Source organism: Vitis riparia, chromosome 19 (assembly GCF_004353265.1).
Source record: "Vitis riparia cultivar Riparia Gloire de Montpellier isolate 1030 chromosome 19, EGFV_Vit.rip_1.0, whole genome shotgun sequence".
Lineage (NCBI taxonomy): Eukaryota > Viridiplantae > Streptophyta > Magnoliopsida > Vitales > Vitaceae > Vitis > Vitis riparia.
The window spans coordinates 16,313,428-16,338,857 of NC_048449.1; the positions used below are offsets into that span (position 1 = coordinate 16,313,428).

Consider the following 25,430-nt stretch of genomic DNA (forward strand, 5'->3'; position numbering starts at 1 on the left):
ACCGACTGCGTTCGTTCTTTCTCCTAAGGTGTTTTAGGACACTGATCTTGAGAAAGGGGAATTCCATGCCTAAAAGGTAACAAACCTTTCTTGTAATCATGCATCACGTACTTGACCAAAAGCTTATCTATGTATGTAGCTTAAGATAACACGAGTTTCCTATTCTTATTGTCCCTAAAGACCTTAATCCCAAGAATATACTACACTTCTCCCAAATCTTTCATCTGGAACTGAGTAGAAAACCCAATCTTGACTGATGACAATAGCCCTACATCATTACCAATGAGTAGAATGTCATCAACATACAAGATCATAAAGACCACCATGCTTCCCTGCACCTTCTTGTACACATAAGGCCCTTTGCTATGAAAATATATGGTTACATCATATAGATGCTAATATTAAGATAATTTTTTAAGAACACTATCTTGACATCCTATTACAATATCTCACAAATAAGATACACCGCAATAGGTAGGAGTGCTCTAATGGATCTGAATATGGCTATTAGTGAAAAAGTTTCCTATATTCAAAACAATGTTTTGAAATATAACCTTTAACTACAACCTAGCCACATAAATCTCAATTTTTTCCACCTACTCTTTTGTTCTTCTTGTAGACCAACTTACACCTATGGGTTTCATCCCTTTAAGTGCTTCTACAAGAACCCAGACTACATAGAATCATAAGGATTCTAACTTTGCCTCCATAGCTTTTTATTAAAGATGTGCATCCACATCGCTCATTGCTTTATCATAATCTATGGGATAAATCTTATGTTCCTTTAGAATGGCCTCGAAAGACTTTCCCTAATACATGAATTGGTCTGGTTATTTAACAACCCTCTCACTACGACAAGGCATCAGTGTACTAGAAGTGGGAATGGTTGGTACTAGATCCATAGTATCTTGTGTATAATGGAACTATCTTCCAATATTCTTCAATCTATATCATTGTTTGCCTTATTACATATCATATATTCGTCATTAGAAATCTGGTATTTGTAACAACAAACACCTTCTAATAATCCTAACTATAAAGTAATAATCCCTAAATCCTCTTGGATATCTTATAAAGTGATACACCTCTTTAGAAAAAGAAGAGGTATTACAGTCTTTAAGACATATCCCCAAAGAATATGGGAAGTAATGAGAAACCAATCATCGATCTCACTTTATCTATCAAAGCTCAATATTTTCTTTCCATTACTCCATTTTGCAATGGAGTCCTTGTTGCATACAACTAGGATATCATCTCATGCTCCATATGGAAAGGATCGAGCCTACTAGAAAAACCACCTCGATCTAATCAAAGTGCCTTGATATGTTTGCCTAATAGGTTATCTGATTTTTCCTTAAATTCAATGAATTTATCCAAGGCATCAGATTTCCTCTCTACATATCCAAACCTAGAGTATTTATCAATAAAATGATCAAATACCCATACTTTCCATATATAAACACAAAAAGGTTCATACACATGAGTATGCACTAACTCCAAACATTCCTGGGTTCCATGCCCTTTAAAAATAAAGGGGCCTCTTAGTCATTTTACCATCTATATAGGATTCATAGACTGAAAGATCATTTGGATTAAGAAAGTCCAAACTTAATTAGTCTTTGGATCCTATATAGATTAATATGACTTAGGCATTAGAAGGCAAATGTTTGATTAGTGCTAGGTTCTTTCTTTTAGTGAGATCTGACTATTCTCAAAATGATAATGGAGTTTCACATAATTAAAAAAAAAAAAAAGTGATACCTCCCACTAACTTGCACAACTAACCTTGCAACTGAAGCTAAGGTAAGTACAATCCCATCATGTGACCTTCTCACTCATTGAAAACCCTATAAAGAACTACAGATAGTGGGCCTAGAATCTATCCACCACAATTGGTGAAATCCACCACTATTTATTTAACAACGAGAATATGATGTGTACTTACCTATCCTTAGGCACTCTTAGCATTCCTTTTCTAGTGTCCTAAAAGGTCACAAATGAATCAATGCCCATGAGTTTGTTCTCTCATTCCTTTTCTCGAACTTCCCTTATTTGGTGTTGTTGTTCTTCTTCTTGGTAGAAAATCTTGAAGAACTTTGATTTCCATATGTACACCCTTTTACTATTTGAGAATCTTCTTACCTATCCCAAAAGAATCTGGTAAGATCTCTATGATAAATTAAATCCTAGTGTTCATAATAGTCTCAAGGGCAACTTGTCTAGTTGACTTGCCTTTATCACCAAATAACCCTTACAACTTTAAAGAGAATATCATAGACTATGGCAATAGACATGTGTTGCTTTTAAAACACATTATCTAAAGACCCAAGTATGAGAGACTTAGCCTTTTGATCCATCTTATGCCACATTTGATATGTTCTCTTACTTTATGATAGGTTTGTTCAAAGGAAATAACAAACTCTACCAAAATTAGCTTATATGCAATTAATATTATATCCAAATTATATTTAATATATAATTAGATCCAATTTAAACAAAAGATAATAGGTGACAGGTTAAAGACATGATATCTGTGATAAATAGAATAATTTTAGGCAGTAATAAAAAGAAACTGAGCATTCAAGGCATGTTGGTAATTAATTTAGCAAAAATATAGTGCTCTCAAACTACATATATCCATGCAAGGTATCCTAATATCATAAGAATCAAGCCTAATTTAGGTAGGTCATGACTCTTATTACTAGGTAGAGACTCTCTCTAATTAATCAACCTATCTTAAACCTCTTAAGGTTATCCTAAGGCATTGATCAACATACCTTTATGTTTAGCCCTTAGCCCATGCAAATGGGACCACTTTAGGTGATTCTACCACTTCATGTCTAAGTTAAGTGTGTAACCAAGATTCTTGACATCAATGTTACCAAGTGAAGAGTTCCATCTTTAATATTGGCTGATTCGTACCCCAACAATGACACCATTTGATTCTTGTGCTAGACGGGTGTTATCAACAAAATTTATAAAACCTAAATCACCTTACACTAGGGTAGCATGGTTGCTATAGTGGCTCTAGGATCGTTCACAGGAATGGGTTTTCTTCATACAAGTGACTTTAGTGAAGGTAATGAAATGGTGCTTTTCCTTATGAAAATTAGCTTTTAAAGAAAATGGAGTTGTGGTTGAAAAAGTTGATTTTAAGTTGAGCAAAAATAGCAATTGAAGTTAACTACAAAGAGAATGTCTCTTGGAGCTTTAGGTCACTAGGATCGGGTTCCTTAAGCAAAGGGGGGGATTCTAGATCTTCTCCTCGCATTGGGAACAATAACATAAAGGATGGTTATCTCCCGAACCGGTTTTATATTTAGCAATTAAGATTTGATCCAAAGGGTTCATGAAAAATGGTAGTTGCTTCCCATTAATGGCTTCAAACACTAAAGACCCTCACCTTGAACCACCTTCCAATGGCTCGTACTTGATAACTAATGAACATCCATGGATCTAGCCATAAGCATCCATAGAATCCAGAAAGCTTACCAAGTATTGGCCATTCAAGGTGATTCCCACCTTGAACCGCCTTTCAATGGCTCATACTTGATAACTAATGGACATCCATGGATCTAGCAATAAGCATCCATAGAATCCGGAAAGCTTACCAAGTATTGGCTATTCAAGGTGATTCTAAGGGATTTAAAGTTAATCCTTGAAATAAAAACCATTAATGGTTAACAACTACCTTCATTTAAAGGAAGAAAACTCCCACCTTTGCATCCGGGTCCTTCACCTAGTTTCCATCACTCCAAGAAATTTAAAACCTAACCACTCATCCCCTGAGAAATCATCCTCAGAGGTTGTTTGGCTAGAAAGAAAAATGAAAACAAAATGAGAAGGAAAGGCAGAGCAAGGGCTCTGTATATTTATTTCTACAGGAATTACAAGTGTCGTCTTTTTTTCAAAAGATTATACAAAGAGATATATCTAGAGAGGTCTTTCTAACCCCCCCTTTATAGTTCCCAACCAAGAAATCCTATCATTGGTTGATTACAAGGAGAAAATAGTAATTTACGCAAAAATTTGGAGATAAAAATCTAATGGAGTCAGTGCACAGAAAGATTTCGCTGTGTGCGAAATTTTGCACAGTGTGCGAAATTGTCTTTCACTCAATCCTGCAGTTGCTCTTCCTCTTGATTTCGCATGCAAATTGCTACATGTTGGATTTCTTTCTCTGGTTTTCTTCCTTGCATCTTTGATTGGCTTGGCAACCTATTGCCAAGCTTGGAAAAGGGCTATGAAGTGCTCCAAAACTCAGATTCTTCATGTATTTGAGCTTCAACTTGCATTGCCATGGATTGCACAAAATTCTCCCTCATTCTTTGCTTGTTTCAATGATAAAAAAAACTACCAAAAACACCAAAACTAGCCAAAAACTAATTAGTAACCTTTGCTAGGTTCCTTAATGTGCTAATTGAGTTAAAAAGTATTAACTACTACTCAAGAGTGTTTAAAACAGTTAATTTCAAGCTATAAAAGAGCACTTTTTGAGTAGCAATCATTGGCCATTCCCACTACAAATATATATAGTCTTGTCCATTAAAGATAGTCCATATCCCTTGATTCCTTGGGCCACCCCATCTTTAGGATGGTGATGGGCTTAAAATCAAGATGGGCTCGATCTTGTAGGCTATAGATTTGCCTATAGCCCACTCCCACTTAATATTTTGGAAAAGAGACATCAAGATAATTTTGGTAATTGTCTATCATGAAAATTTTTCAAAACTTTTATTTATTACTTGAATTAGGACTCCAGTGTCAAATAGGGAAATCTTTCATATTCCTTATACTTGAACTTTCCTTTTCAAACTAAACAGTTTCCTTATTCTCTCAGGGGGGGAAAGCCTAGAGGACAAATTTAGGTGTCATTCTCCTTCTCTCTGGGGGGAAGAGCTTGCAGAACCACCTAACCCAAATAAAGGAAAGTCCCAAAAGGAATTTGAAATTCCAAATGACAACAACCAATTTCTTAAATAAATAATAATGGAAATAAAACTCATGAAAATTTATTCTTTTAAAAAAATCCAAAATTACCATTTTAATTTATTTTATTTGAAACAATATCTTGGTAAGCTATCTTAACCATGAATTATCTATCATATATTTTTCCAAAAATAATTTATTTCTTTAAATTAGAATCTTGTGCTAAATGGGAAAGATTTTATTTCATAAAGACTTGGAAAAATAAATTTTCTTCCTTAAAAGAAAAATATTCTTAGAGATCTATAATCTAAATAGATTTATTTAAAAAAAAAAAAATCTCTAAGAGTTTAATTTTGAAAATGAAGTAAGTTCTTTATTTCTTTCCAACTTGTCACCAACAATAAAAATTTCCTAATTCCTAACTCATTCTAATTTAATAAATTATCTAAAAGAAGGAAAAAAAATGAAAATTCATTAACTTAAGAATAAAAAAATATATTCTATGTCAAAAAAATAAAAATAAAAAGCATAAAAGACATGAAAAGAAATTAAATAAATAATTCTCATGGCCTTAGGGATCCTATTTCAAATTTGGTAACTAAAACTTAGATAAAATCTAAATTACCAAAATAACCCTACAACCAAAAATAGGATTAGTGAAAAAAGAAAAACCTAACAGGCCCAATTGCCATAAAAAGAGCCCAAAATGAGGCCCAAAAATTGCCCTTTGCACAACCTTTCTTCACTTAGCCATATCTCCCTCGTTTCAACTCTGAATTGTAATCCATTTGAAGCACTATATTCCTGACTTCTTGAGCTTCAAAACTATTTGTGGTTTGCCTCAAAAAGCTTACGGAGGTAGACCTGATTTTGAGTTGAAGTCAACATCACTGTGTTGTCATGCTCTTTGCGCAACCTTACTTCAATAAGCCATATCTCCCTCGTTTCAACTCCGAATTGCGATCCATTTGAAGCCTTGGATTCATGAATTTCTAATCTTCAAAACCATAGGTGTCTTACTCCAAGAAACTCATAGGAAGTCATCCCAATTTTAAGTTAAGGATGACGAAACTGGGCTGCCAAAGATCTCAAATGAAGACCTTCCTAGATTTCTTCTTTTTTCTTTAACTACCATTGAATCTCAAAAATAAACTTTCAAGGTTCCATCTTTTCTCTTGGGTCACCATAGATGGATATAAAAACTTTACAATAATAAAAAAAAAATCCTATGCTCCTATAAAGGAGCTTACAACTCATCTATTGAAAAACAAAGATTTTTACAACCAAATAAAAATCATATACCCCTTATGGGGTGTACAACCCAAAATGGAGAACAATAATCAAAGATCATATCACAATTATAATAATTCAATCCATATATATTGATATATTTAATTAAATGAATAAAAAATATCTCACCCATTCATCCCTTAAGGCCATGGGATGAATAACACAACCCTGCAAATCAAAGTTAGCACAACCTAAAACAGATCTAACATGTTAGAAGCTACCCTAGGGCTCTGATACCAATTTTTGGGAACCCCAGATTACTCCGTTCTCATGCCCTGGATCGTGTAGAGTGCATGAAAATCTATCCTAGGCTTTCTAAATCTATTGCAATAGATAAACAGGTATTCAAAAACAATAAGAATACCATAGAAATCATAGATCTAGAGAATAAAGCCACATACCTTTGATCTGAATGTTCTTGGATCAATTCTAATCGATGTAGATAACTCCAAAGTCATAGTAAATCTCGTAAACCTCATGATCTTCTGCCTGATGACTCGAACCTTGATCTTGGCACCCTTCTGGTGAGGAGAAAAAGATGATGGCGGTTATGGATCTCAATCTCTCTAGATGGTGGAAGACAAAAGCTATGGAAACCCTAACTCCTATGGGGTATTTATAGGGTTCCTAAGTGGGCTTAAGTGACTTAAGCCCACATGGGCTTGGGTCACTTAATCTAGCCTAAAATGGGTTCTAATTGATTAATTAACCCAATAGGGCCTACTAATTAATCAATTAACCCAATCCAAAGACCTTGTTTACTTACCCTTATGCAACCTTGCATAATTACCAAAATGCCCTTATGCACAAAAGTGAACCTAGAGCCAATCCAACCCTCATAACATATGGCAACAAGGTATATAAGCTCAAAGTAGGAACCACGGGGACCTATAGGAATATTGGCTCCCTTAGAATCCAATTCTAAAGTTGATTCAACATCCTACTACAGAGAATCAACTGAACTCCAACATCCTATGTAAATAACAACAAGACACCAAGTGCTCAAATCCGTGACTTGCTATCCATTATGTTTAGTCTCCCCATGAATTGGTGTTCGTAGTCTAACAAGGTGAAAGTTATCAACCTTTCATCACTACCTCTACCATCCTTGAGTTACAAATCCTCCTATTGTGTGTTCAATTAACATATCTAAGCTCTTAAAATAGCCTATGTCAAGTTCCACTTAAGGAACTACTATGGTCATAGTTTCTGTGAACACACCTCCTTAGAATCACCTAAGGGGACACACTGTCTCAATCCCAAGAGATATCATGGTGCCTCTATTGAGAACACCTATTGCTATCGGCTTCCATCAACAATGACCAAATCCATAGGGAATATATGATCAGCTTACGATCTCACCTATAAATCAAAGTCATTGCCAACTTTAGCACAAGCTCAATATTCTCTCAAAGTTAAGAGACAACAAAATGCAGCAACTTGGTGAGGTCATGACTACTTGATAGTCTTAAGTCATGACTCACTATAGGTCTTGTCCAATGTGTAACCATACACACACTAGTGCACTCACCATGGAAAACCAATCCCAATAACCAAGACCAACCATCCCTTCAATTAGGAGGTGGTGCACTACAATCTCTAATGGGTTGTCTAGACCCATGAACTAGTTGTCAACAAGTTATCTATTTGCAAGGAACCCATAACTTAGATCTTCTGTGCAACTCTTAATGCACCTAAGTCACGTATAATGCAAAAGATGCAAGAAACAATACTCATAAAGTATAATACATGGAAAAAGAATAGATAAAAATAAAAATTGAACATCATTAAATAAAAAATGAATTCCAAATTTATTACATCATATCATGTTTTTAAGGGCTCTATCCTAATAGATAGTAATTCAATAGATAAAGGTCAACATTAGAGACTTGTTGGTAGGTTAATCTTGTTGGAAACCCTAGATAACTCTGTTCCTAAGACCTGAATCGCGTAAGGCGCATGCAAATCTATCTTAGGCCCTCTAAATCTATCATAATGGATAAACAGGTATTCAAAAACAATATTGATACCATAGAAAATGCAGATCTAGAGAATAAAATCACCTACCTTTGATCCGGATGTTCCCAAATTGATTTCAATCAATGTAGATAACTCCAAAGTCGTAATGGATCTTGTAAACACCATGATCTTCTATCTGATGACTTGTCTTTATGTCTAGGCATTGAGATGGTGGAGATCTCAAGGATGGAGGTTAGGGTTCTCTATTTGGTTTATAGGGAGAAAATGGCAAGACATGGAAACCTTAACCCCTAAAGGGATACATATGTTTCCTACTAGGCTTAAGTGACTTAAGCCCATCAAGGGTTTGCATCACTTGATGTAGCCCAAAAAGGTTTCTAATTGATTAATTAATCGTATAGAGCCTTAATTAATCAATTAACTTAGTCCAGAGATACCACTCACTTATCCCTGTGCAACCTTGCATTTACCAAAATGCCCTTATGCACAAAAATGAACTAAAAACCCTTCTAACCCTCATAAACTATGCCATAAAGGAATATGAGCTTAGAGCAATGACCACTAGGACCCATAGGAGTATTGACTCCCTTATAATCAAATTTTGAAATTGACTCCACATCCCACTATAGAGATTCAACTATAGTCCAATACCCTATGTATATTACAATGAGACACCAAGTGCTAGGGTTCGTGACCTACTACTATCCATTGCATGCAGACTTCTCATGAACTAGTGTCTGTAATCTAACAAGGTAGTGTTATCACCTATCGAGATTACCTTTCAAATACTTGAGTTACAGATCCCACTTATTATGTGATCAACTGACTTATGTCAAATTCCATTAAAGGAATTACTAAGGCCACAGATTTCATGATCACATGTCCTTTGGAGGATTCAAGGGGCCATACTATCTCAATCCCCAAGATATCATGGCGCCTTTATTGAAAATACTTGTTGCCACCAGCTTCAATCAATAGTGACCTAATCTACAGGGATATATGATCACTTTAGGGTTTCACCCATAAGTCAAAAGCCTTCTGTTGATTTTGGCACATGCTCAATATCCTTTCAAGGTTGAGAGTCCATGCAATATAGTAGCTTGGTGAATTGTGACAATTGATAGTCTTGTGTCATGATTAACCATAGGTCTTATCCGGTTTGCAACACATACACTAGTACACTCATAATGGGAAACCATCCCGACGACCAAGATAAGTCATCCCTCCAATTAGGAGGTGGTGTACTATAGTCTTTACTGGATTGCCTAAATCTATGAACTAACTATGAACAACTTATTTGCTTATAAGGAACCCATGACTTGGATCTTCTATGCAAATCTTAATGCACTCAAGTCATGTAAAGTGTAACAGACATGGTTTGAATGCTCAAATCAATGTCAATACACAAAAGGGATAGCAAGGGGATAGTTAAGTCTAACTTTGTTATATCATGTCTACTTTTAAGGGCTCAATCCCAAAAAATCTATCTCTCTCACACTAGACTAGATCTTGGTTTTCCAATTAGTATGGTTAGTTAGTTTATGAATAGTCCTAAGGAGAAACATTTGAAAGTGGTTTATCGAGTTTTGAGATGCCTAAAACTGACTTTAGGAAAAGAGCTATTTTTCAAGAACTTAGATAGGAAGATTAAGGTTTTCACTAACAGTAACTGGGCAGGTTCAAGAACAAATTACAAGTCTACTTTAGGGTACTGTACATTTGTATGGGGGAATTTGGTAACTTGGCATAGTAAAAAGCAATCTGTTGTGCTCGAAGCAATGCTGAAGTTGAATTTAGAGCAATGACCCATGAAATTTGTGAAGGAATATGGCTAACAAGACTTCTCAATAAACTGCTCATTTCAATAGAAGGACCAATGAATCTACTTTGTGATAATCGAGTGGCAAAAAGCATCTAAAAAATACTATGCACTATGACTAAACGTAACATGTTGAAATGGATCACCACTTCATCAAGGAGAAGATACACAACTGGACCATAGCTTTTCTTCATACTCCAACTTGTTACCAAATTGAAAAGATTCTCACCAAGGCTCTTCATCGAACAAATGTTGAAGATTTGAGTTCCAAGCTGGGAATGATAAACATCTACTATCCAACTTGAGGGGGAGTGTAGAAATTAAAGAATATGTGTACTAATAAGGCATATATGATTTAAGGGATTTTATTGTTTTTTTTACTTTCCTTAAGGATTTGGGTAGGATATTACCCAGATTCCTTGTTTTCTTAATTTACTTTGTTTCTTATTTTAGAGGAATCTGTTTAGGAAGTTTAATTTTTTGTATCCCATAATCAAAGGAAGGGAATTATGTTCTCTCCTCTACTTATTTTCCCTAATGGTTCTTTATTCAAACAAGAAAATGAATGTAGACCCTCAATTTTGTCTCTTTAACACATGTCTTTAATTTCGTTTTCAGTGCTTCACAGTAGTTCCTTGGTGGCCCAGTACTACTCACCACTTACCTTTTTCTGAGTCACTTTGGAGACTTTGGTTGAGGGATTATTTGATCCCTTATTGTGACCCTTGGCAGCCCTAACTTAGACCTAGGCTTTTCTTGTTTTTTTAAGGATAGCGTTTAGGCACACTTGGCCCATTTGGACATTTTTAGTGTGACTTGTATGACTTGCATGGTTACATGGCTTTTGGGCTCGACTTTTGTTTACTGGTTTATTTTTATTTTATTTTATTTTATTTTATTATTAGTTTTAGTTTTATGATTATCATTCACTTTTTATTGGTTATCTTCCTCTTCATATTATTTTCCTTAACTTATTTATTTATTTATTATTTATTTTTGTTTGTTTATTTATTTATTTATTACCGTTTTCTAATTTATTTATTTGCTTATCTATTCTTTCAATTTATTTAACTTCAAGAATTTCATGTTTTTGCAAGGAAACTTACCATTGGAGTTTAAGGAAGGTGGGACTCTCATTGGAAGGTTTTGGAGGGGAATTTGAAATTGGGAAGATTGCTTTTGATTGGAAGATTTAAAAAAAGAAGAGAAGAAGAAAGGAAAGAGGAGAATTTTCCTTTTTTGGAAACAAATTTAGGTCTTGAGGGGTGATATCTATACGTGAGAGAGGAAAAGAAAGATACCAAAAGCGGGGGGAATTTTTTTGGAGGACAGGGAGAGAGATATGATTTTCTGGCAGCACGCATGAGGGAATGGATGGTTTTCTGAAAATTTTTCGTGGAGAAGAACAGAGGAAACGGAAAAGAACAATTGCAACCAAGGCTGTCTAGGTATGCTTCTCATTACTCTTGGGATTCTTACCCATTTTCGATTTCTCTGTGTGTTCGTTCCTGAATATTCTTACATTGTTGATTGGTGTGGACGGAAAGGGCCACAAATTTGTTGTGTTGAGGTCGGTTCCTGATATTTACTATACTCTTATTCGCATTTTGTCCTCTTTGATTCTTTTGCTGATTCCAAAACACCATTTGTATCAGTATGAATGCCACGACCATTAACCTGCTTGTTTGCTGAATTTGATCGTTTTGATTTTTCTTCCCCTTTTTGAGCAGTCGGATTCATTCTTGAGTCTGGTGTTTGTTGATCAAATATCTCCTTTTTTTGTGCTTGCCTCACCTTTTCAAAGCCCGTTGATTCGAAATATGAAACGTGGCTCTTCCTAGTTCTATTCTTATTTTATTTTGTTTTATTTTTCTTTTCTTTCTTCTACTCCTTTAGTACTCTGTTTTCGGTTACCATTCTCTCTTCCGATGCTTGCTTATGAGATTCTTCTGAGAACTGCTGGAGTTGGGGATTCGAACTTGGAAGGATGAGACAGAAAGAAGATGCAGGGTTTCTATGCGAATTCATCTGTTGAAACAGAGGACAATCCTCACTTGTTGCCCAGATTCTTACCGCGAAGGTCTTGGCCAATTCAGTCAAGTGATATGTGCAGCTCCTTCAGTGGAAATCTGGGAAAGATGTGACAAATTTAGAGGTTATCCCCTCAGGACCCACGTTGGGAGAAGATTGTCATGGAAAACGGATATGGGTATGGCTGATTTGAGAGCAACTTTTGTTAGGGGTCAGAAGCATAAACTGAGTGTTTACATACATCAGATGTGTACTTTGATGATGTTCAATAATGCTCATCGCTTAAATGAAAAAGGAACAGGGCATGGGAGTATCCCAGACCTACAAGAAGAGGTCCTACCAGTGATGAAACTGATGATTGCTTGAATGCTTTGATGAGGAATTTTGACATGCTTGCCTCATGGAGGCGGAAAAGCAATGATTCTTCACCTGTCAAGAGTTCTAAAGATGAAAATAATGCTAATGATTGTTAGATCAGAGAACTCTTCTCCCTCAACTCTTTCTAATTATGGTTACAGTGAGCTAAAGTATTATGTGAATTTGGAAGAAAGGTGGAAAAGATGGAAAATTTGGGACAACAGGATTTGCTCTCAGAAATGCGTGAGGCAGTATCCAATGGGAATCTTAGAGCAATAGATTCTAATATGCAAATAAAAAAAACTGAACTCAGAAGATGCAGCCAGTTTTAAGAGTTAGCGGACAAATTTTCAAACCTAAAGTGGGTCAAGAGCCAAATCTGTGAGGTAGACAGAATCTCGAGTCCCTCGTCTCTTGGAAAAGATATACAAAGTTTCTCTCTGAGTCAGCAAGGGTGATGGATGTGCTACTCTCACCTTGTCTACCAACTGCAAGCCTGTGCCAGACATCAATTCCCACCTAGTGGCCAGAAACTCCATTGCAATATCATCAAGACTGGCATAGATCAATGCAGGTCCCTTTCCAACAACCTCGTAAACATGTATGGCAAATGTGGCCTCATTCAAGATGTCCTTAACTTGTTCAACCAGCTGCCCCATAGAGACCCAATTTCATGGACCCCAATTCTTACAGCCAACAACCAAGCTAACATCCCCCACTTGACACTTTCCATGTTTCCGGCTGTGTCCAAACAAGACAGTTTGCAACCTGATCATTATGTCTTTGCTTGCCTTGTTAAGGCCTATGTGATCTTGGGTGCAATTAAGCAAGGCGAGCAAGTGCATGCAACCTTTATTGTGTCACCAGTTTCTGATGATGATGTTGTAAAATCATCCCTTGTTGATATGTATGCAAAATGCTGTTTGCCTGATATTGGTCATGTGGTTTTTGATTCAATTTCTTCAAAGAATTCAATTTCTTGGACTGCTATGATTCCAGGATATGCTCAAAGTGGCCGAAAATTGGATGCTATTCAGCTATTCCAGAAAATGCCAGTGAAGAATTTACTTTCTTGGACAGCATTGATATCTGGGCTGGTACAAAGTTGGGAACTGGGTTGATTCGTTTTATTTATTTATGGAAATGAGAAACAAGGGGATTGTAACAGCTTATGCATCTCTGTACTTTAAACACAAGTTGTCGATGCTAATGTTTAGGCTCAGTTTATATATCCGTCTACAATATTCAATTCTTGTTTCTTTGCTGCTAGTTCTCCATGAATACTTTCAAGAGCTTTTGCTCCAACCAATACGCCAAATCAAGCCTGATGAGAGTGGCTGTCTTGAAGGCTCTCCAAAGTGTATAGCATGTCTTTATACCATTTACAGAAACAGGCTGTTTTCCTTTTCCTAAGGTATTCCTTCAGTTTGATCAATCTGAGGGAAGAAATAAGAGAGCAAATGTGCATATGCAGCTATCAATTCATGCGTGACATTTGACCTAAATTCAAATTTTGGAATGTTGTAGTCGAAAGAAAGGTCTATCAGAGCTTTATGAGCGGCTTCAAGGACATATTCCTAAGTGTTTAGTTGTGGACCGTGAAATGTATTAGACAGTTGTTTCTTAGATATGCTGAAGCTCTGTTTTCTTTGCTCCAACTTCTTCCTCAGCATCATGTGACACGCTTGGTTCAGGGTTTTGATGTTAATCTACAACAAAAATTAGTTCAATTAACACTCCACCAACCTGTTTGTTCCGAGGAAGGTGATCAACTTGCTACTAGGTTAATGTCTTCCCTAATGGAGTATTACACCGGTCCTAATGACAAAGTAACAGTTGATGATATTAGCGCAAGATTGCGAGAAGGTTGGCTAGGCTATTACAAGGGGACTGATCACAAACTTTACTTAGCTGTGGAGTTTCTTGAGAAAGCTGCTGTAACTTCTAACACCGAAGAGAAGGAAAACCTCGCTAGAGAGGCCTTTGATCTCTCGAATAAAGTTCCAGAACCTGCAGATTTGTGGGCAGTTTGCAAAAGGTTTGAGGATTAGAGATTTCATGAAGTTGTGGTTCTTTTACCACTACAAAAAAAAGGCACAAGCCCTTGTCCCTGAAGGTGATGCTTCCAATGAGCGACTTAATGCAGAAATTAGAGAACATACACTTGCTTAGCTTGAACGGTGTTATGAGATTATCACCGGTGTTTTGTGTTCTCTAAAAAAGGTGAGGCTTTTCTAGAAGGAACTTGGATCTCCCGTGAGTCCCACTGCCTAATCCACCCTTGATCAAGCTTCCCGAGACATATACATACGCCAAACTGTCCAACTCAGTGTTAAATCATCTGACAGTCTTTCAAATATTGTTTCAGTACAGATCCAAAATATGTTAGGCCCCTTGCAATTCATGCCCTTGATGATCCCTCCCAGCATGAAGGACTTGCTAAAGCTAGTGACTCTGTATCAGCATGTTGCACACTGATAAGCTTGCTTGAAGATTAACCAACATATGCTACTGCCACTACTTGCAGCTGGAGCAGGAATTACCTTAATTGATTCAGTAGTAATGCCTTGACGTAGCACATAGCAGCATCGAAGAGCAGCCAGGACCCACCAATGGGTTTTCATTGATAAGATCTTCAGGTCATGATACTTCAAAGTGTCCTATGGCCTTCCGTGTTTCGGAAATGTGGCCATTGCAGCTTGTTATGCCCAGCGCGTACATGAATTAAAGCGTGTGTTAATCATTGATTTTGATGTTCATCATGGGAATGGAACAAATGATGATTCTGTGATGGCTCAGATATATTCTTCCTTTCCACTTATCAAGATGGAAGCTACCCTGGTACTAGTAAAATAGAATAGGAGAAGGTTTTGATCCGAGGAAGAAAGAGACATGGTTTAATCGGTGATCAAGAGATACTTGGTTTTCGAAATGGCTTCGTTCAATTCTGCAGCTGTCAGTAGAGATATTCTGGCCAGAATTATGTATTCCAAACATTTGGGCACGCGGATATGGCCTTCGGAGAATGAGAAGCGCAGTTTTAAATGAAATAAGAGACTGTTTTTGGGAAAGGGAAAACTAGGTTCTTGTGACTGTCAGCTTTCAGGTCTTATTTCATATTGTTGATTTGCAACCACTGAGCTCTAAGCCTTGCAAGGAAAGTAAAATCTACAGTCAATGAATGAGTTTGAAATTGAAGATAAGGTGACTGGTGTATGTAAGACATAAACTAGTAATTTGATGATGTCAACGTTAATTCAGCAGTATCTAGAGCACTCTCCACTTGACTGAATTCGGGAATTCCATGCCTATTCGGTGTCTTGACGGTAATGGTATAAATCAGGTTTTAAATCAAACTATTGGAAAATCTAAAAATAAAATACAGAGGCTGTTTTGAGAGCTATTTAGACAGTGTCTTCATTCAAGTACCATTGGACCCAGTGGCAATACAACAATGAAAACGGAATATGATCTTTCTTTCAACTCAATATCTTCTTTTGCTCGAGAGCTTGGTGAAAAGCAGTGTGCGAGCATCAAAAAAGTTTCTGATTTTGGAGTCACCTACAAGTGAAGCATAGGACAGACACTTCGTGTGGTAAATGGGCCTTTAGTTCAAAAGGCACCTACGGTTGAAGCTCTCTACTCCTAAGCTTCTTACACCAGATTCCAAGAAGGAATGTGGATTCCCAAACCACTCCCAAGCATGCATTCGGCACAATTCAGGAAATGATTGCTAAAGAAACTGAGATAAGGTTCAGTTCCACAATAAACGAACTCTTTATTGCTCCCAAATTCAAATCTAACTCAACCAGTTTGTCTGAAGTTGAACCCTCAGAGGCAAAAAGTGCCAGAATTCAATCTCTACAGTAATAGTAGCAGAACTCATACCCAGAGTGCCAATAGAAACAAGTGCCAAAAAGTTCAGAATACACTACTCTTTGAGATTTCAGTTTCTGGTGATATTGGACATAGGAAATTTGTTTGTGATATTTTGCTTGACATAGGGTCTAAAAACATAGGTTCTTCCGAGATGAAGGCCGATGAAGATAGATGTGAGCTACTGAACAGTTTTGCTTATGAGAAAAAAAAAAGGTTGTGGGAAAAGCCAATAAGATTGTCTGGTGGCTATTGCCATCTGGTCAGTTCGAGAGATTCAACTCCAGAAGGCATCAATAATGAGCAGTTCATCTAACTTTGTGCCTTTCATGTGATGGTCCCGGTTCAAAGAACAGAGAAATTTATTAATCTGTGGACGACCTACCAACAGAAACAGAGTTCAAATCAGCAGACAGGTTTACATGCAACAAAGGAGAACACAGTTTCCTCCGGAGGAATCTTGCTTCTACTTTAAATAAAGAACCAGCATGTTCTTCAGGCATCCCTCATTTAAACATGCAAATAATGCTACAAATAAGGCATCAGGATCATACTCTAAGCCAGGCAGTGTTAGGACTATAGCTTCAGCTTCTTCATTTGCTCAATCCACTCATGGGTTTCAACCAACATTTGAGAAACTAGAGAGAGAGCATAATGAGCCTTTTGAGTTATATTCTGAATCCACTATTAAGTCTCCTTTTGGACTGATTGGTCCTCATAGCTCTGATAGTCCTAACGCTTGCAATATCACCTAGGAGCTAGTGGTCATTTTGTTATTTTAAGGCAAGCTGTATGAATTCAACAGTCCTAGCAGAAGCGTTATTCGCTCAGGAAATGAAGAAGTCGCAGGTGGAGATGTTCAAATCTCCTAAGAAGGATCAACAAGACAACTACCTGATAAAGGGATTGAGCAATAAGATCTCTCCAAATGACATTGATTATGAATGACTTGGTTTGGTTTATTGGTGGCTTTTTTTTGAAGAGATTGTTAGTAGATCACTCGGTTATCGAAGTCAAGGCTCTCAAGGTATTCATTATCAAATTCACCCATAATAGCTGGACCATGGTTAGAGGAACATCATCAGAAGAAACTTCAGCAATGCAATGGATGGCAAGAATAGTAGCATTGACTGTGCACCACTCATGCCATCACCTACGTATGTGATCATATGACCTTTCTACTTCAAGCTCTGCACCATAAAAGATTGACAACTAGGAGTGATCTGGCCATTATCTGAGTCATGTCAAACTTCTCAACTAATTGATGAACTGGACAACCAGAAGCTTAATCTCGTCACAAGGAAGCCATGCTTTGGTCTCCCAGCAACTTGCCCTTCATGCCTGCCTGTTTACATTTATCTCAGGATCACTCAAGTTCCATTTAATCCGAGTTTCAGTCCCATTCATCCTAATTCAAATCAAGTTCCCCTTCACCGAGCCTGGTGTCCATTTGGCTCCTACGTTTGAAGAGTTTGCAGTTTGGTTATTGAATTTCTCATAAATCAGCAACCTAGAAAAGCGAGGCTGTATAGTCAGGAGAAGGCTTTGAAACTGGTTTAGAATCGAATCTCAATCTGATGAGTCTGATTTCTCAAATCTTAGTCTGGATGCTCTTCTACAGTTAATTGGTGACGCATCAGTTATGAGAAAGTTTTGGTGGCTTGAATCACCTAATTTCTACCACAATGAAAAGAGTCACATGCTACCTTCGTTTCTATGACCGCCTGAGTTTAGATCTTCACAAGCTTGCAGCAACCACTTCTTGAAATATAGACACAAGTGACCACCTCCGAAGTATAGAGTGTTTCAAGCAGAAAGAAAGAGGTTAAGGAGATGTACATATTCGATTTAATGAGGCGCATCAGAAATTTGCAGCAGAAAAGAATTGAGGAATTAACTTTAAAAACAGAAGAACAATCCCAATCACACTCTAAAGCCCTACTCAGCATGGTCACCATACCACACATCATATTCCTTCTAATGTTTTTTTTTTTTCCTTGTTCTTTTTGTGATCTTATACATCTCGAATCTAGATTTCAAAACCATTTTCCGTCAAAATAACTCTAGTTTTTCTTTAAGCTTCTTTAGGAGTTTCTAGGCTTAAAATCCAGATTTCAACAAATCTTTTGCTGTCATTTTCCTTCCGGCATGCGTTTTCACTATTTTATTTGATTTTCAATTGATTTTCTCGATTTTCAACAAGCATGAACAAACTTCATGATTCCGAACAATGGAATTCGTAGAATAAATTCATGCAAAATTAATTAGGGCATTGGTGGGGGCCCGACATTCATGATACCTTCTTCAATATTGTTTGCTTGATATGTTGATTTTTTATTCTTCTTGATGATATACATGAATTTGTTTCGTATTTATTGTTGAGATGCTCTTGTTTCCCATAGAAGAGTACTAGCTTGCTATCCAGGTACGCTCTCTTCTCATCTATTTTTTTTAGAACTCTATGGACTTGTATGTCATTGATGACCATATCCATATTTGACATGATGTGATTCTTAGGTGTTTAGATACATGCTTGATTTGCTTAGATAAAACAAATGTTGTATCACTTTTTCAAACTATCCTCTCATGTTTTATGATAGCGCTTGAGAAGCCGTTCAGGTATGCACTTCGACTCTCTCTTATGGTTGGTTTTCTCGTTGGGCATACAATATTTGAAATCACCTAACCTACTTAGGTATCCATAATTAACTGACTAATGGCCACACTTTCCTTAACTTTGTCAGTAGAGACCTTTTTAGGGCTTAGAGGGGTGCTACCTCCTAGAGGTACCTTCCCAATAAGTAACCTGATCCCCGGACCTAGACTCGGGTTTTTCAAAGACATGCCTTTTTTCCAAAAATTATGGAGTCACATTTTAGGGTTTTTCTTTCTTGTTTTATTTTCCCTTTAAAATAAAAATAAAATAAGTGGCGACTCCAACTTTTCCGAAACTAAATTATTTTTCACAAATAAAAAGCGAGTCTCGTCGATTGAGTGGGGACGCACGTGAAAAATGCGGGTCCACAGAATCACTACTCTTTCTATTGCAATTGCTTGAGTATGTTCCATCCATTCTCTATTTCTTATGTGTTATTACTCTCATACATAGGGATTTTTTCTTAACAGGTGGTATTAGAGCTTAGTTTGGATGAGAGTAATGGTTGGAGAAGATGGATTTTGGCTTGTAATCAACAGTTTGATGATACAAATTTTTCATTTTGGATAATGCAAATCGAAGATTATCTCCATGGTAAAATGTTGCATTTGGCTTTTTTTTTTTTAAAAAAATAAAAATAAAAGAGAGAGAATCAATGCCAAAAGCTTATTAGAATTTCCTTGATAAATAAGTGTTGGGAGTCATTAGATTAACATTGTCAAAGAACGTGCCACATAATGTAACAAAGGAGGAAAACCACAAATGGACTAATGGAAGTCATGTCTAACATGCATGAGAAGCCTTATGCAAATGACAAGGTACATCTCATGAAAAAATTATTTAATTTGAAGATATGATAAGGTGCTCTAGTGGTAGAGCATTTGAATAAATTTAGCATGATTGTCAATCAATTGTTCTTGGTTGAAATCAATTTCGATGATGAAGTTTGTGTTGTAATTCTTCTAGTTTCACTACCAAGTAGTTGGGAGCCCATGGGAGCAATAGTTAGTAACTATATAAGGAACTTGAAATTAAAGTTCAATTATGTCAGGGATCAAATTCTTGTGGAGAAAGTTCACAAGAAATATTTTGGTGAAGTAGCAACATCAAATTTTGCCCTAAATGTTAGGACCAAGGGTACGAGTTATGAAAGGACTTTTAACAAGGACTACGGTAGATCAAATTCAAAGAATGGAAGGAGTGAATCCTAATCTTGGTGAAATGTGGAATGTTAGAATTATAGCAAGTTTGCTCACATAAAATAGAATTACAAAGCATTGAAAAATGATGAGAATAAAAACGATACTACCAATGTTGTGACTAAGGAGGTAGTACATGATGCATTACTCTTATTTATTGATAGTTCTATTAAATTCTGGGAGTTAGAATCAGGATCTTCTTTTTATACCACTTTGTTGTGGGGATTAAGCCTCTAAAAGTAAGACATGATGCAACAAAGTTGACTTCACTATCCCTAGGCTATCCCTTTTAAACATTAACATTGATTTGAGTATTCAACTCATATCTCTTATATTGTATATATTATTTGGGTACATTACGAGTTGCATAGAGAACAAGTATAAAAATATCAGTTTTAATAGATATATCGATAACTTGATTTTACGGATATATTGGGACATATCAGTGGATATTTTGATACAAAATATCGGTGGAGCAAAAATTGATCAAAACTCATAGAAATATTGTGAAAAGCTCCAAAAAAAATTATGTAAGAAGTAATAATAGAAATATTAAGGTTGTTTTGTTAAATAAATTGATATATATATATATATATATATATATATATATAAGTTGTGATATTTAATAATAATGTTCATAACTTGAAAACACATTTTACACATATTCCTCTAATTTGGATATATTTAATGATAAGAAGAAATGATGATAATTTGTATAAGTATTTTTTAGTATTTTTATTTTAAATTTTTATATTTTTATTTATAACTTTATATTTATTTTATATTTAGTTATTTTATAAAAGACATGATAACCAAAATTAATTTATTTATAATAATTTTATTCTAATTAATTTTATAATATCTATTTACATATGTGGTTTATCTATTTAATGTTAATAAATGTACATATATATTAAATATGTTCATTTTCTATTGTAAAACATGATTATATATATAATTTATATACATATATGGTTTATATATTTAATGCCGATAATGTATATAAATATTAAATATGTTAATTTTTTTGTTGTGAACATGGATTGAAAAATCAGGATATTTCATCGAAATATCAAATAAGGGAGGTGGTCGATACTAGATGAGCCATTGATTATTGGTCGGGAGAAATTTGGGCAAAAAAATCAATAATTTTGGCATAATATCGCTAATATATCGGTCAATGACCGACTTTTCAGCAAAAAATTAGAAGTGGTGAACACATTCGCATAGAGGCAAATTTTCAGCGAAAAATCACCTATTTTTTTGACAAACTTGGCGATATATCGCTGATAAATTGGAAAATAATTGACAACTTTTTGAAAATCATGATTTTTTTTTTTAAATCCATGTTCTTGTTGTTTTTTAATTTATCTTTTATTTTAAATGTATATTAACCTCTTATTTTATATTATCCTTTTATTTTAAATTATTTTTCATATCTATATCATTTATCCTATTTTAAAAAATTACTATCACTTCATTTTTAATTTTTTTATATTTATCCTTTTAATTTTTATTTTTATTTTAAAATATGAAAAAATATATATATAAATTCATTCAAAAATTATTAAAATATAAAAAAAAAAATTTGAAGTTCTAATATTTTATAAATTAAAATTAATTTGATAAGATAAATTATTAATATAATGTTTAATAATTTTAATTATTTAAATAAATTAATATTGATAACAAAAAATTGTCACCACAAATTTGTAATAAAATTTTAAAAATTAAATCTTAAGTAAAATATTTTATATAAATCAATTTAATTTTTTACTTAATATATACATATTTTAATAAAAATAGTTTTTAATTTTTAAAATAAATGAATAGAAATATATTAAAGGAATTTAAGCTAATTTTTTCTATAAAAAAATTGATAAATATTATCCTTAATCATACCTATATTAATTACACTTACAAAATAACTTTAATATGTGTATTCTTGCTTATTTGATCACATTTTGAAGTTTTTCCAAGCATTTTTAGGAATTTTGAACAATTTCTATATCATCAATATTTTTGTCAAAATATCCATCGATATTTTATTGATATTTCTTATATATCCGTAAAGTCCAAGTATCAATATGTCTATATTTATTGATATTTTCATCCTAAGTTGGTTAGTCAATTGGTGGTAGAGTGGTTTTGCAAGCATGATGTTAAGGGTTCAAATCCACTTGGCTCCACTTTCACTTTAATTTTACCCTTTAAGGAAAATGCAATCCCACATCAACAAAATGATAACACCAAAAAGGTGTACTTAAGTTAAAGAGCCATGAAATAACATCAGGCACACAAAGCTGGTGGCCTAAAAATGTGGGCTAAGAAGTGGGCCCATTGCAAGATTTTTGGAAGAAAAAAATTAAATAGATGACATGGCACCAAAATATCGGCCCGTTAATCGAAATATAGTGAAAATATCGATATATTGATGATAAATTAATGAAAAATAGCTGATTTTATGAAAATATTGTCTTAAAATTCTCTCATTTATCATGTTGAAAGTTGCCAACACACGATATATTAACAAAATATCATTGATATATCACAAAATTTTCATCCATGGCAGAGGATACAAGTCATGAGTTTTTTATAAGTAGATGAGTTGTCCACAACCAATTCATGGATTTGGGCAATCTAGTAAAGGTCGTAGTACACTACCTCCTAATGGAAGGGATAACTCATCTTTGCTATCAGGATAGGTTTTCTATTGTTATATGTTGATGACATGTTGAATACAGGGGTTTGCATACAAGAAATTAATAAGCTAAAAATGGAGTTGTCAAAAGAGTTTTCAGTGAACAACCTATGGTTAAACAAATCCTTGGATACTAAGAGACAACAAAAAAAATATACATGAAGGCAATGGTGATGAGGAGCACGAGACAAAGAGTACTCAGAGCATGGCAAGCATATCATAGGACTAAATTAAGAAAATGAAGAAACGTACTTCAATAATGCCCAAAATTGTTAGGCTAGAGCCCTTAAAAACATGATATGATGTAATAAATTTGGAATTTGTTATTTATTTAATGATGTTCTAGTTTCACTTTCATCTATCCTTATTCCATGTGTTATACTTTATGAGTATTCTTGTCTACATCTTTTGAATTTTACGTGACTTAGGTGTATTAAAAGTTGCACAAAAGATCTAAGCCATGGGTTCCTTGCAAATAGATGACTTGTTCACAACCAGTTCATGGGTCTAGGCAACCCATTAGAGGTTATAGTGAACCACCTCTTAATTGGAGGGATGGTTGGGCTTAGCTATAGGGACGGGCTTCCCATGGTGAGTGCACTAGTGTGTATAGTTCACATTGGACAAGACCTATAGTGAGTCATGACTTAAGGCTATCAAGTAGTCATGACCTCATCAAGCTACTTCATTGTGCAGTCTCTCAACCTTGAGAGAATATTGAGCTTGTGCTAAAGTTAGCAATGGCTTTGACCTAAGGGTGAGATCGTAAGTTGATCATATATTCCCTATGGATTCGGTCACTGTTGATGGAAGTCGGTAGCAATAGGTATTCTCAATAAAGGCACTATGATATCTCTTGGGGTTGAGACAGTGTGTCCCATTGGGTGATCCTAAGGAGGTGTGTTCATGGAAGCTATGGCCATAGTAGTTCCTTAAGTGGAACTTGACATAGGCTCTTTAAGAGCTAAGACATGATAATTGAACACACAATAGGAGGATTTGTAACTCAAAGATGGTAGAGGTAGCCTTGAAAGGCTGATAGCTTTCACCTTGGTAGACTATGAACATCAGTTCATGGAGAGATTGAACATAATGGATAGCATGTCACGACCCAAGCACTTGGTGTCGCGTTGTTATTTACATAGGATACTAGAGTTTAGTTGATTCTCTGTAGTGGGATGTTGAATCGACTTTAGAATTGGATTATGAGGGAGCCAATATTCCTATGGGTCCCAATGGTCCCCGCTTTGAGCTCATACACCTTGTTGGCATAGATTATGAGGGTCGGATTGGCTTTAAGTTCACTTTTGTGCATAAGGGTGTTTTGATAATTATGCAAGGCTGCATAGGTTTAAGTGAACAAGGTCTTTGGATTTAGCTAATTGATTAATTAGTAGGTTCTATTGGGTTAATTAATCAATTAGAACCTATTTTGGGCTAGATTAAGTGACCCAAGCCCATGTGGGCTCAAGTCATTTAAGCCTACTTAGGAACACTATAAATACCCCCTAAGGGTTAGGGTTTCCATGGTTTTTGTCTTCCACCATCCAAAGAGATTGAGAGCCATAGCAACCACCCTTTTTTCCTCCCCACCAAAAGTGTGCCAAGATCAAGGTTTGAGTCATAGAGTGGAAGACTTCTGGTTTATGAGACTTCTATGATTTTGATCTTCATCTTCACCATGTAGATTTGATTCGGGAATATTCGAATCTGAGGTATGGTTTTTGTTAGCACTTTTTGAATCCTTTTAAAGTATAAAAATGTTTTTTTTTTTCATTATGCATGTTCCTAATCTGATCTAGACTTGAGAAACAAAGAGATCTAGGTTTTTCTCTTAAAAAATAAGGCAACACGCTTACATAAGGAAAAAAGGATTAGCTCACAAGAAAAATGAGAGATATAATGACAAATCAAAAGCTAAAAAATATATCAAAATATACACAACTCAAATCAAGAAGCTAAGATGGATAATCTAGGAGCAAAGCAAGCTAATATACACTAATCATGCACAAGGATCAAATGAAGACAACAAGTACATAATCACAGAAAAGTTATGGAAACCCTAACCCTTAAGGGATTATTTATAGGGTTGCCCTACTGGCCTTAAGTGACGAGCCCATCAAGGATTAGGTCACTTAATTTAGCCTAAAATAGGTCCTAATTGATTAATTAACCACATAGGTTTATTGATTACTACTCAAAAAGTGCTATTTCATAGCTTGTAATTAATCCTTTTAAACACTTTTGAGTAGTAGTTAGTGCCTTTTAACCCAATTAGCATGTTAAGGCCCCTTTCAATCAATTCTAATCAAAATGTGTAAGTTTTGGTGTTTTTGTTAGTATTTTGATCACCAAAGCATTAGGAGATTGAGGAGAGTTATATGGAATCCTTGGCAAGCAATGGGAAGCTTAGAGGAATGAAGAATCAAAGCCTTGAAGCACTTTTGCCATAAACGAGTCTGGAATGCAAAGGGAAAGCAAAGAGAAATCAGCCATGGAGCATTCTTGATGACAGTCACTGCAGCCATTTTTGGAGCACTTCCTGAAGTCCAAATTATGCATACAATATGTCATTTGAAAGCTTGGGAAGTC

The 25,430-nt window shown here is 35.3% G+C and overlaps 1 protein-coding gene across 1 annotated transcript; it reads left to right on the top strand.

Annotated features, from left to right (window-relative positions):
- The first annotated feature begins 12,688 nt into the window (after positions 1-12,688).
- Positions 12,689-13,566, top strand: LOC117909551 (pentatricopeptide repeat-containing protein At4g14050, mitochondrial-like). Its single transcript, XM_034823589.1, has one exon. It carries the CDS (start codon positions 12,868-12,870, stop codon positions 13,525-13,527), a length of 660 nt encoding a protein of 219 aa, XP_034679480.1. The 5' UTR covers positions 12,689-12,867; the 3' UTR covers positions 13,528-13,566.
- The last annotated feature ends 11,864 nt before the right edge of the window (positions 13,567-25,430 follow it).

Bases quoted from the DNA above. Each gene is read 5' to 3' on its own strand.
- LOC117909551 (XM_034823589.1), top strand. From the start codon at position 12,868: ATGTGCTACTCTCACCTTGTCTACCAACTGCAAGCCTGTGCCAGACAT.